The sequence below is a fragment of the Diadema setosum genome, chromosome 8 (assembly GCF_964275005.1).
Source record: "Diadema setosum chromosome 8, eeDiaSeto1, whole genome shotgun sequence".
Lineage (NCBI taxonomy): Eukaryota > Metazoa > Echinodermata > Echinoidea > Diadematoida > Diadematidae > Diadema > Diadema setosum.
The window spans coordinates 33,690,190-33,704,977 of NC_092692.1; the positions used below are offsets into that span (position 1 = coordinate 33,690,190).

The following is a 14,788-nucleotide window of genomic DNA, read 5'->3' on the forward strand; positions in this document are numbered from 1 at the left end:
TCAATCCGATAATTTGCTTTTACCCCTCCCCCCCCCCCACATCCTCACTGAAGAGACCAATGATCAAGCGTGAATCTCGGCAACACGTACCTCATGAATGTCGAGAACACTGATTGAAGGGATGCTATAGTTTGGGTTTAGATCGACGGATTCAGATTTCAAATCTTTGCGAGATAAGACCAGTGTGGTATAATGAAATAATTATTATAAAGAACATACAATAATAAGATGAATTCAAAGTTTATCTGATGAAAATTGGTTTTGAAATGGCTGAGATATCCACAAACAATGTAAAAAAGTTGTAATAAAGGTGGGTCCTACCTTTTATTAGGGCCCCTTTGTTTTTGGACAATACCAATTTTCATCAAATGAACTTTGAATTCCTCATTGAAGTTTATGCTCTTTCATATTTCATAAGAGTTTTCTCATTATCACACACACACACACACAAAAAAAACTGGAAACCTGAAGCCCTATCTCGACCAAAACTATACCACCCCTTTAAGACATCGGATCCACAAATGGAAGGTTGTCCCCCTCCCCTCCAGAGATGAATAGAAGTAAAACTGTGACTTTTGTCACCCAAATGTGAGTGGAAAGAAAGAGCGATGGGGAAAGATTAAAGAAAGAAAGAAAGAATGAATGAATGAAAGAAAGAGAGGGATGGGGTGGGGAGAGAGAGGGGAAATACTGTCAGCTTACTGTTGGGGCGGAGATATTAAGAGGAGTTTGTGTAAGGCCATTTTCACCCTGTTCTCCCAATAACACTCTTGAAGACGCCAGAAAATAAGCTACTAGTTACAGTCTCTTTTGCCAAAATGGGAAAACGTATGATACATATATATATTTTTTTTTAACAGGTAATGGACGTGATCTATCTTTAGACTGCCAGAAATACTGTGAAGCCGGAAAACTGACAAATTTCGGCGATGAAGTTTTAAGAAATTTTTATTCCAATCTATAATCATGCTGGGCCATAATGGGGCGTATAGTAGATGTCATGTCCATGTCTTTTCATTTGACTTGTAATAAAATTACCACACGTCTCTTTGCGCCGACCAGTCTACCTGATTTTTCTTGTATACCCGATGATCACGATAATAAAGCACTGACTTATGACTTTTGACTGAACGTCACTGAACCGAGCCTAGGGAAGAGGAGGGGGATCAGTCATTAATGTCAGTGAGGTGATGATTCTACTCTCATTGCTTAAATTTGTCTGTTTTATTCACAGCACGGTACACTCCTTCGCCGACCAAAACTGTAAAACCGATCGTATTTTGTGGACAGGAAATTTATAGCGCCTGATTTGTCTTGCTCTCAACGGATCGAGGCTTATGAAAAAAAGCTGAACAAAGCGAACAAGGAGACAGGACGTCGAGGGTTTGCAATCCATCAGCATGAAATCAAACGATCCAAGAAAAGTTTCGGTCGCTCGACTCACTCTATACCAGTCCTGTTTCGCAGGTTGCATCAGTGCTAATTGCTAGCGGCGCCGACTGCGACGCGTTGTGAAATGCATAATGATTAGTGAGCTTAATTTAGATCTGCGACGCAAACGCTAAGACGACGCAACCTCAATGGTTGGACAATGGAAACGGCTGCGTCGCGCATGGGCAGAATACCATTTTTTAGCCTCGTAGTGTCGTCTTTAACGTTAGCGTGGCAGATGTAAAGCTCGCTAATATTCATGAGTAATGGTCCACATCTATTTCACCCGAGGAAATAACATGTGCCATCAGGTGACAAGAACGCAATAGACAATCCCGTATTATGTTTATCCCAGTGTTTAAATGTCATGATTATAAAACCGCCCATTAAGTACATAACATTATGTCTATAATTATGATTTCAGTCCTCGCTATAAGTAATTCCGTACAAGTGACAAGGACGGATCGATCATCGGCTAAGATATTAAGATGACAAGCGCATTGAAAGGTCGGTGCGAGAAAATAATTCTGCCATTCTGTATATTGACTAAAACGGCATTGCATGAAAGGATAATAATGTGCTGCCATAGACCGAAATGCTGTCGACAACTTTTGATCAAAATATGACCTTAAAATATCTGTGCCATTACCAATGAAAATTCAATGCTTTTGGCGTCGGATTCATTTGAGATCGTTGGATCTGAGGACGATAACCCTTTGTGCGCTCAGAGCGCCTTTTGACACAAAAAGCCCATAGCATTGTACACACCGTCCAAAGTCCCTGGCACAGAAGGATTATATAAAAAACAAAATTCGCATTGCTTCACGGTTATGCAAAAGGTGAACATGAAATATCAGAAGAATAAAATTTTGCAGTTATAGAGGTAATCATGTCAAAGTACGAGACAAAAGAATAAGATTTAAAACACATTTGAAAGAGGTTTTGTATTATCATTATTGTAAAGTTACAAAATATGACACTTTGGAAAAGATTAAATTGAGCTAATCATGAAACATTGAATTTCTTTTCTTTGTTTGTGGTAAAAATTATATAGCAAATACTTTTTCATAGGAAAATGCTTCCTTTTTTTTTTAAAGTTTGACAAATAAAAAAACCCAACAAATTACTAGTAACTTCTCCGTCACCAGGACAGAGTTTCTATCAATTAACTGTGATAAAAATGTTTCAGCTTTATCCATACATTGAATTGAATTCGATAATGTGAATCACTCAAAAAGACACAAGAGTCAACGTCATAAGAATGTGCCGAGTCATTCTGGTTGTCTGCACAACGTTTGTCATTCATACCTTTTCTCTCACTAACTCCATCTTAAAATCTTTATTTGCAGTCATTTTATCCATTGTCTCATTTTAAAAATATATTCATGAGAGGGAAAAATAAACAATAAGGGCTAATATCATGTCCTTCCAAATTCTGTTAAAAGTAATATACTTGTGTTCCAATGAGAACGATTATGTACTTACAGAGAAAATAGGAAATACTTATAAATCATACCATAATATATGTATATATGTATATATAATTATATATATATATATATATATATATATATATATACATATATATATATATATATATATATATATATATATATATATATATATATATATATATATAATTATATGTATATATCTATATATAATTATAATTATATATATATATATATATATATATATATATATATATATGATTTACATATATAGGCATGTAATATATAAGATGAAAAGAAGAGTTTGTAATCATTATAAGCGTCCAACAATTTGTAATGGTTGGATGCCAATACTGTAATGTCACAATCTCTTTTTTAACATTTTTCATGTGATTGGAACAAACACGTGGATAAAAATTGTTATCATATAGACACACACATATATATACATGTTAAATGCACTCATAAGGTTACAACACAACATTGAAAATACAGGGCTCAGAAATGTTCTTTTTAACATTTCATTTTTTATTGTTTTAAACAAACATAATACATTTACGTATAGTTGCTGGCAAAACATATTATATATATCCAAGTTTTACATAAAACTATCTTTGATCGTGTACATTCAATGGATACGCACTTCCACTGATACAAAACAAGATTGCAAATTGTAGGAGTTGGGAGTTTTTACATAACTTATATGGCACAACAATAAGTAAGTACATGCAATTTAACTTGTTACCTAACCACTCATATACTGCATGCAGCCATACATGATTAACATACCTTCAGTCTTTTCAAGTTTTTATTACTAAATGATTGAATGTACAAAGTTGTAACTCTGATCTTTCGTTTGATCGTCCATGCTGTGTTTTCACAAAAATAGCACACGGCAATTTGTATAAAATGCAAAAATGGACGCTCTTGATCCCTTTAAAGCACCAAGTATTTAATTGACAAGATCACAATTCAATTGACGTCAAATCTTTTTTTTTTTTTATCAAAGACTACAGGGCAGACGGATGAAGATAAAGAAAGTTGAAATTGATGATATGAAATAATTCAAATTTACAGTCTTCATTGAATGATTGCTAACATTCAATATTTAAAGGGAAAGTATAGTTTTGGTTGAGATGGGGGATTCAGATTTTTAACCTTTTGAGAAAAAAAAATTGAATTCCTCTTAGAATTGTATGATTTTGAATATTTCAGAAGAGGTTTTACATTATCTCACAAACAAGTTGGAAAAAGTCCCTGAAGCCCCATCTCAACCAAAATGATACTAACCCTTTAAACTTCCTTTGAGTTGACAATTGATTATTCATGGCAACGTACAACTGACAATACATTATCATGCTCGTTATCAATGAAGAAAATGATGCCAATGATGATACTAATAACAGTGTGACAATAGCCATAATAAAATTACAACAGAAACAATGGCTAATGAAAAAGGCATTTACAGTAACACTGAAATAAAAGTATACATGGTGCAGTAAGCTTTTTTTCTCTCACCACAATGATATGAAATCCACAGATTGGGTTTGGGGACTTTGATGGATATTTGTTTGAAAAATTCACTCAGAATGTTATTTGCGCAGAGCTCACACGACAAAAACAAACAAAATGAACAAACGAAACACAAAACACATACAATTGAAAAATAATCTTAAACTTGTCAAAAGCTCATTACAATAGAAAAGCAGAAAGTAAGCTCGCATGGCTTAGCAACGGTTCACCGCAACAAGACACCTCCATGAGTTCGCTATTTGTTACAAAATCTACTGCTGGAATCTAAGATCAGTGGAGCTAACAACAAAACAGAGAAGTAGATAGATGGATAGATAGATAGATAGATAGATTAGATTGATGGATAGAAAGATATGTAGATAGATCGACAGACAATAATAGAGAGAGAGAGAGAGAGAGAGGCCAATATACCTCACGTTTATAACTATCAATTCTCCACTGAGCCAACGAGAGAATTCAAAGTTCAATTGTAGGTTTATAGAGTACCAATTCAAGTGATGGTGTCAGAGTCATTCGTTCTAGCTTGGGGTGGAACCAGGTGCACGCATAAACACTCAGGCTAAGTGAGGTTATTGAGAATCAGTTTCCATGGTGATGAATGGCCATGACATCCCACTTTGGTACTCTACATCATCGCTTATCACGATTACCTCTGGACTGCACCGAATGTGAAGTGTACATTGTTATCCGGCAAGCCTATTGTACATAGGTGTCATTGCACTCCTGCACCAAGGTGAGGTGCCATACTACCCTTCACAGAAGGAGACACGGTACAGCGCCATACAACCCTTCCGATGAGACGCGGTACAGGATGGTGGGTCAAGATATTTTAGCATCTCCACAGCTTTTGATGTAGCTATAGTCTTTACAACCAATCATTGCTTCAGTCAACTCACCAAAATAATGAAGGGGGCAAGTAGCAACAACGTTGAGTTTCAAGATGTACAATGGGAGGAAAGAGGTTGGATTGACATAGAAACAAAGAAATAGGACCTGTTGGAAATATTTCTGGAGTTCAACGGAAATTTCTTTAAGATGTTTTGCATGATACAGTTAAGTTGTACGACACAAAAGCATTATAATAAAGATGTTTAGGGGATGCAGAAATGTCTGACAACGTGGAGATGTGTAGTCCAGATTTTGGCCGATTTGCATCTGATCCGTACCCACACATAACGCACGCCCTTTCCACTATTACTGCGCTATCCCAAGTGATTCATATGTAATGTCACATGCCGTCAACATCAGAAGTAGGCAAAGTGCATGGCTGGGTGAAGTGATAGCTGAAAACAGACCAGATAGTGGGACTAGGAGATATGCTGTAAAATCAAATGTGGCTGAAGTGAACAATTCTACACAGAATGCCTCTCAACACATGTATCTTAAAACCACATACATTGCAACACTTGGCAAATTCAAGACTGCATGTACGTATATTCTGCCCCAAACCTATCTGTTTATATACTTTTACCAGCTGCCATATCTGTTTCGTTCAAAATGTTGGTCACATCCAAAATAAGCAGGCACTGGAATTGAAGTGATAAAAGTCATGGTAAAGAAAATGCCTGTCAGCCATTCACTATTTGTTTCTTTCCATATATGTCAAATATATCTAATAATCCTAGTGACTTCACACTGCCACCCTGCTTCAAACAATCAAAAAAATCTCTGGATGATTCAGGAATTAAGCCTTAAATGTGAACAAGTGCGTGCCTAATTTACGCTGATCTCTGCACTGTCTCATGTGACCTACACTATTTTGTACAGACATCATCAACGAACAGAAAATGTCACACTTGGAATATTTAGTAGGACCCATGCACTGCTTAAAACAACTATGATACATCAATAAAGGCAGAACATTATCCACAGAAGATGTGTTCACATTGTTTAAAAAAAAAAAAATTCCCTGTAATAGCAACCCTGGATTTGTTAAGCGATGGAAGACTTCAGAAACTTTTATCCAAGAAACTCTTATCATTACCCTGTGATAACCTCTAACATGACACATGACGGTGGAATCAATGTCACTTGCATCACTTACAAATCAGGACTTTCTGCCCTATCTGGATGATACAAAGCATTCCCGTTATAACAAACTCAGTTATAAAGAAAATGTTGTTACAATGAAGTATTCAGGTCCCATATACACATGCATATATATATAAATATATATATATATATATATATATATATATATATATATATATAAATATATATATATATATATCTATATATATATATATAGATAGATATATGTATATATATCTTTATATACTTCATTGTTCGGCTATAATGAGATTTCGCTGCGAAGAAAGAAAACTGCCAGTCCTGAAGACTTTGTTATAACGGGTGTTGCCTGTATCATGTTTGCTCTACTAAAAGATATTGAAAATTTACGATTCAATGACAAGAGAATAATCATACTCAGCAGCCTCTTGTGATATAAAAAAAAGGAAAGAAAATTAGATTATGTACTAACTGAACAGATCTGTGAAAAATTCACATATCTAAGCCCTTGCAAAAACATGACTTTGAATGGTGCAATAAAGATACCTCAATGGCATATCATGAAAAATTCTGCTAACCATCCTCATTCACACGTTGTGAGAAATATATTTTTGTGAGATAATGGAAACCTCTTATGTAATATGAAAGAGCATACACATACTATTTTAAGTTCATTTGTTGAACATTGGTTTTGAAATGGCCGAGATATCCAAAACAAAAGCAATCCTAATAAAAAGTGGGATCCACCTTTAAAATTTTGTGACATTTTAACGAAAATGAAAATAACTTGGATGTTGATAAATTAATGTAGAGGAGATCAAGCTCTAAAATGTGATACCAATATCTCAATACCCCTAAAATTGCAACAACGTCCTTCTGGTTCTCAGCTGATGATAAACTCTTGAATCAAATTGGAATGTTTGAAATAGGTGTGCACGTTTTGGTCTTTAAAATCAGTACATGGGACACTACAGACTTTCCAGCAAGTTGTTCGGAAAAAAAAAGTCACGATAAGGCCTCAAAAAACACTGATCTTGAGCCCTAAAAGAACAGATCACATAAGCACTGTATAAGCTGTTATTTTCACGGGGTTTTTAGGGTTTAATTTTCATGAATTTCACGAATCACTGTAACAGTTGGACCGCAAACCAAAAATGTCGCCATGTGCTAGGCTACTATTACAGGTGCAGTAGCCTACATGTCAATTCAAGAAAACAACATCTCACAAAAATGTCTGTAACCTGCTCATTCACAAATATATCTGTACGTGAAAATATCAGCTTATACAGTAACCTACTGTATACGCCATAATGATACTCTGTGAATAGTGAATTATGAGACAACTTTACGAGTGATTGAATTTGTGATCAAAAGCCACCCTGACAGAAAGAGAAAGAGAGAAAAAAAAGTAACACCCTTTTCAAAGAAATGTTAGTGATTTCCTACTTTCGAATATGATATCTAGCATATTTGTAATGGAAGGCAATATTTTCCTGCGTTTGTATTTTTGCGAACACATGTATCTGTCCACTTGCAATATTTGTTCAAATGAAACACGGCAAAATATACCAAGTATGCGGTATTCCCACTGCCACAAAATGCCTTAAATCCAGGCTTTCTTTATCAAAAGATTTGAATAACTCAATGCACTATGAGATATCTTGGTCACTCATTGAAGCGACAAATGCATTCAGCTGTCACAAATATATCAAATGCATGATTTGTTTGGTCAATATGAGTATAGAATCATTATTTACATACAAAATGTCTTCATTGATTTGACTTCACTAGATCATCCACGTGTAAAAATTACGACAAAATGGATTCTTGTATAAATTATACAGGTGAAATAGTAGATACAAACAATTACTTTTCTTTTTCTCATTTCTGTGCCAGCATATATGAAAGGCATAGAAACAAAAACAAAAAAAATATACAATATCTATACTCATGAGATACTTAAAACATGTAATAGCATGTTCGTCATTTGCACTCAAATTCCTGTGACACATTCACCCTTTAAAGGCAAATTATGCAGCCCCGATTGAACTTGAACATACAGTGTATCGGGTTTTCTGAGCATTCTCGGTGATAAAATATATATATTCCTCTACTCAGGATTGAATTTTACTCTCTATCAAAGAGTTTTTAGTTTGTTCGTTTGTTTTGTTTGTTTTTCAAAATATAAATAATACTTCATTATATAACAACTCTGTTTTCTTTACCAGTAGTAATACAAGCTAAATTCATCTCTTTTTCAGGAGACTAAAATTCCTCCCCCTGGAAGAGGTACAGTATGCTTTCAATACTGTTTACAGGAAATTTAGTCTTGGTTCCAATCTGAGTTTTTGCTAACTCCAAGAAAAGAGACCAACAAGGAATGAGTGAACCCATGTCTGCGGTACCCAAAAGCCACCCTGGTCTGGTTTTGAGACTAATGGCTGTAAGCATGGACCCACTGAGGGATGATGTAATGTATGTAGCATGACTGTATTGTAGCAGTAAATATGATATTGAGCAATAGAAAGAAAAATGGTCTGAAAGTCAGACTACTAATGAGACTGCCTCATGACCATTTCTAAACCTATGAACTCGACATCAGTATGGCAAGCAATCACAATTACATGATATAGCATAATTCACTTATCTAGCGATGCAGGTGCTCTTAATATATATACCACCGCGATATTTTCACAGGAAGAAAATGCGCCAGGCATCCATTGGTTTACCTATAACTTTAATACTATTTTACTTCTTTTTTTTTTTTGCACATTTAATTGTTCAGAATATGAACATAAGATATTAGAATGTCTGACAAAATATGTTGTTTTTTTTCCACTCCTCTTTCTAAGCTCTGGTGATCCTATGTACATTTCATATACAGTTGCACTTTTAAGTGGGATAACAAAGTATAACAATATCAAAATTACATTGTCTTCTTCTTAATGTCTTGTTGTTGCTTTTAAATGGACAAGGCAAAATACAGGCACGATTGAGTTGCATAATGCTGTTCGTGTTGTCGTCTTCCGCTGATGTCTTGCAAAACGAAGACGCTGCAGGAAGTTGTGACCCTGGGGTCAAAGGCCATGATTCACAATGCCAGTGTCACTCCCTCTAGTGCCTGCATGATGTATCATGAAACAAACAAACAATCAGATTAAATGGTTGCAGAAAGCTCATAGCTATGTTCCAGTTATGATTTGCGATGGAAAATACAGCACGTATGTTTGTCGAGTAAACTCGAATTCAGATTATATTTACTAGGATAAAAAAAAATCATTTCATTGAAAAATCAGGGTCATTGGAACAATTCCATGACCAGCTTTTATCTATGCTGCAAATTCTATGAAACTGATAAGCACCTTCTACTCAGAATTTGTGTTTGTGTTTTGATTAGTTGTACAAACAATTGGTATTTAAAAGTTGGCTAAGTTCTTGTTGTTGTTTTTGCATTATACAAGTGGAACAATAGTGAATTGATGACTGGATTTTTCTAATAGTAAGCCAACATTAAGCAAGGAAGAGGTTTAGAGTTTAGACTACATTTGAAATGACTTGATTGACACGTGCATTACATGATGAACATGCACACACATCCAAGATTGCAAATTATGAATACTATACACGTATATGAATATATAGTTGCACGAGAACACATTACAAATGTAATATATATGAGACATGAAATACATTACGAACAGTTTACTTCAATATATGCATAAACACAGGAGTGTATATTATAGAGTACAAATTGTACAGCTTTAAGAATAGACTGTACGCACAATGCACAATATTTTATAACTAAGAACTTGAAAGACAATTTCGCAAGTATTTGCCTTCACAAGCTAGGTGTATAACTGCAGAGATGAAATGAACAATAAGTTCCAACATATTATCCCTTTTCAGGAGAAAAGTTGTGTTGGGGGAAGGAATATTTCGGCAAGCCCACTGATTTCACGACATTAGTTACGTTCAGACGGTAATCCTTAACCTTGAGGATAAGCACACTTACAAGTAGATAAGCTTGTAGTTAAGTATGGGGTGTCAAGTGTCGCATGATCTCTTTCATCACGAACTGACAATTTCGTGACGAAAGCCATTTTTCATTGACAAGTGACAATGTCAATCTTGCCTGTCCGGTGATCAGGAGGTCGTAGGTTCGAATCCTGCTCGAGTATGTACGCCCATGATTTTTTTTTTATTTTTTATCATGGCTACTACTAAAACACTGATCAATTCAGTGCTTAGTTACGTCGATGTAGGGCAATTTGTCAATCAGTTGCAATGTCAATCTTGTTGACGAAATGACAATTTGGTAATCCTAGAGTTTATGGGGCAAAAGGCAGGATTACCGACACTTTTGTTGATGAAATAACTTTGTGAACGAAATTATAATTATGTATGGATTGACATTGTGACTTATCATTTGTCAATGAAAAAAAAAAAAAAAAATCATCATGAAATTGTAATTTCGTAACGAATACGACCACAACACCAGGTTCCGTTCCATCTAGGCCTGTGATCATATGGTAGTTTTCGAAGTACATATCTTGTATATCTTTTACAAACACTGAATGTATGGGAAAGGAAAGCATCAATTACCATGCATACTGTTTCAACGTGTGTTAGCATTCGATTAAATGTATTTATTCACACGGATCGAGCACGAGTACAATTTAATACACACCAACTAAATGAAGGTACATCTGGCCTTGCTTGCTATACACAAGGAGGGTACGGAACAGACATGATGCTACACTGATTATTGACAGACATTAATTTACAAGCCAAAGGAACAACTCGGTGCACATGAAAATTTACCCTCTTGCTCAACACTCCATACAAAATCTACTGACAGAGGGCGCTCTCACCTTTCACCTTTCACTTTTCAAGGCAGGTTTTGCTTCATTGGGCTTGGACTTGGTCACATTGAAGTTTTGAATCTTGTATTGTGTCTTATGGTAAAAAATTCCCTTTTGTGATTTTCTTGCATTCGATTCTACTGAACAATTTTCCATCTCATTAAACAGCGCAGTTTATGCAAGTCCAAATTTACTAATAACAGCACTTTGCACCTGATACGACATTTTCCACGAGTACCCGATAACAGAGAACGTTCATGAAACAGATTGACTTCAATGCCGAGCTTCAAACATTAATCTTGAGACGAGGGATGACTAAGAAACAAAATGACTAGCAGCAATTAGAGATTTTACAGTGTTAGCATAGACGATACAACACGTAAGAGCACATCGCATTGTTAGATTTTGTATGGTAATTAACAACGGGGTTTTTCGCACAGCAAATATCAGAAGGAGACATGATGATATATTGGATTGGATGGTTAAGGATAAATGCTTCACAAGGTATGGAGTATTAATAATTTTTCTCTTCTTTTTCCATTGACCTTTCATCTGTATACTCTGATATTTTGGGGAAGGGTCGAGGAGAAACCGTCATGCTATGTGAAAAAGGACGGTGATCTGTCCAAGTCGGCCGATTTGGGCGTGCCCGGCGTTCTCGTGCTGCCCGACGACGTGGCGGAGTCATGTCGCTGAAGGCTGGACTGCCTGGATGGGTAACCTTCCTCTTTTGAGCTCCCTCTTTTGTGCGTGCATGAATAGGGTGCGTGAGAGTAGCAGTGGGATACGAACTATGAAAGCTTGTGGATGGGTGTATGCTTGAAACCATCCTACAAAGTGTAAACCCTCTATATTTTGAAGACGGCAACTTGTGCTTGCTATCTAAAAGGTGCTGTGATGTGTGCAAGTTGTGTGTGAGTGTGAGTGTGTGTGTGTGTGTGTGTGTGTGGCAATCATGGCTGAATTTCTCTAATTTTTCTGTTCCACTTCCCCGTGCAGAGAAAGTAGGAAGAGGAAACACGGAACAGGTGCCAAAACATCCTCTAAAGTATCCAAAGGGATGGCTGGTACTTGCGGTTCCACGACATTCACCCCTGCAGCAATTGCTCCCATGAAATACTTGCATGCTATGAAAGCCAAACATAAAACCTACCCATAAAGAAAACCCTATCCCTAATCCTCACATCAAGCTAAACCTAAAACCCCATCACAACCCTACCCCTAACCCTAAGTCCTTTAGAAAAAAATATGACTGGAGCAATCCTTGCAGGAGCAAATGTCATGTCACCGGTGCACTATACTTGCTCCTCCATCACACTAACACTTGTTTCAACGGGTTGACCTTCTCCTTGGTCCGATGCAGGCACTGTCGTGTTGGTCAGTTAGAGCATAATGTGACTGTGCATCCAACCCCCCCCCCCCCCCCAAAAAAAAAAAAGAAAAAAAAAGTGTGTATACTGCTGTCAGCCTGAAGAGGGTGTTTGGTGAACAATGCTAACTCTTTTTTTTTTCTTTTTTTTTTAAATGTTTGCTGTTTTCTATTAAAATACACATAATTATACAGTCTTCCTTTTCCTTCCTCTTCAAACTTGTTTGGATTATTTCTTTTCAATTTCATAGAAGCACGATTATTCCATCAATAATATTTCCTCCATTCCACTCACAAGGTACATGGAAGTGAAAATGAAATCAAAAAACTTATAGAACTGCTATTTTATGTATGTGAAATCATTCCATCCAGGTTGCCTTAAAACAAGGAACAACCCTTTAAGGCACTCCAACCCAATTATCACTCTCGTTTCTTTGAAATCATTCTAGAAATGCAATCTTGAAACAAGGGACGGCATTTTAAAAAACTCTATAAATATCTATTCATACCTACAGCAGGGCTCCACACTAACTTTTATTTTTGGTGGCCCAAAGGCAAACATCCGACCTTTTTTGGCGGCCCGATCAGGCCACCAAATTCTTCATTTCTGAAATTTTGGTGGCCCGACGTGCGTTTTTGGTGGCCCCGGGCCACCGGGCCACCGTTAATGTCGAGCCCTGCCTACAGTCTTGTGCACATTTGGTGAGAGAGAAGTTTGCTACTATCAAAATACAAAATTAAATCAATTAATCTGGACTTACTGCTTTTATTCCGAGAATGGTTTCATGTCCGATCTTGGATGCTTCATCAGCTTGTCTGATTTGACAGTGTTCTCGGAATAAAAACAGTAAGTCCAAGTGAAATTGATCTAATTTTGCACCTTTACTGAACATTACCTAGATGAATTAGAACTTACGCCAACTGCACAAGATCAAACAACCTCTCCGAATCTTGCAATGTGTAACATAAGAAAAGATAGAGCACGGTAATATACAGATGGTCTCTTGCTTTCTACTCACCCCATGGAATAGTCCCTTGGAATCATTGGTGCTGATCGGTCATTGGTCACTGTCTTGCGGAGCTGAATCTTTGAAAAGGGATTCCTGCAAAAAAAAAAAAAAAATGGATTGCAAAGAGGCTACCAATGATAAAATTCCTCTACAGAGGGAAATTACATTGCTCCACTGCATAAATACTGCACTACACCTGTACCTAAAACATCAAATTTCATCTCTTCCAGTAATACCTCCATCTCTTTTGTGTTTTTAGACTCAACCAAACAGTGATGATTAACACTCAGATTTGACCACTTTTCTTAAGATTTCTGTATCTTCAAACTTACAGACTACTTTACTGCATACTCCAATTCAAAGACTATTCTAATGATATGCAATCAATGGTTACTTTTTTCCCCATGGATAATTCACTATTTAAGTATTTTTTTCTTTTTACTCTATTTACTTTATACCACTGTGAGCTGTCTACTGAGGCAACAAGAGTTACTTCTGTAAACACACAAACATTTTTGTGGATTTGGCACTATGATGCTAATGCAAAAAATAATATATTCATTTCATGAAGTATTTTGCTTATTGTGTTTCATCCAGGAGAATTCACATAGGAGTGTTGTGAGTTCATGGGGGCCAAGGGCTTACTTCAGTACAAGAAGATTCCTTAACAAGAGCTCCTACAACTGTAATTCCTATAAAAAGATCCTTACAAACGTTAATATCATATCATCCGCATCCAGGCAGAAGGGTCAGCAAAATTACTAAAGGCTGGTAGAAGCTTTCACCTCCTTTTTGTAATGCCTGGCTCGTTTTTGACTGATGGTGGCAAAACCTACACCCATCTTCCTCTACACCACAGAAGGTAAGTGTGACGGGGGGAGGGGGTGACCTACCCATCGGCATCACGCTCCACTGGGCTACCGTTGGGAGAGGGCACTGTGTTGGGCTCTTCTGTCATGGACAGCTGGATCTGAGACAGCTGAACGTCGGACTGAGAGAGATCAGGATGGATGCAAAACAAAACATACAGAAGAACTGGTCATAAGAAATTCAATGGCATGCACATCTCTTCAAATGATTTAGATTACCTAAATATTGTGCATTCGTAGTTCCGAAAGATAA

The 14,788-nt window shown here is 36.5% G+C and overlaps 1 protein-coding gene across 1 annotated transcript in view; it reads right to left on the reverse strand.

Moving 5' to 3' along the window:
* Positions 1–8,586: 8,586 nt before the first annotated feature.
* Positions 8,587–14,788, reverse strand: part of LOC140231516 (BAR/IMD domain-containing adapter protein 2-like) — a 110,183-nt gene continuing 103,981 nt past the window's right edge. Inside the window, 3 exon segments of the mRNA XM_072311651.1 lie at positions 8,587–9,546; positions 13,676–13,759; positions 14,560–14,657. Of these exon segments, the coding sequence (XP_072167752.1) occupies positions 9,540–9,546; positions 13,676–13,759; positions 14,560–14,657 (189 nt within the window). The 3' untranslated portion in view covers positions 8,587–9,539.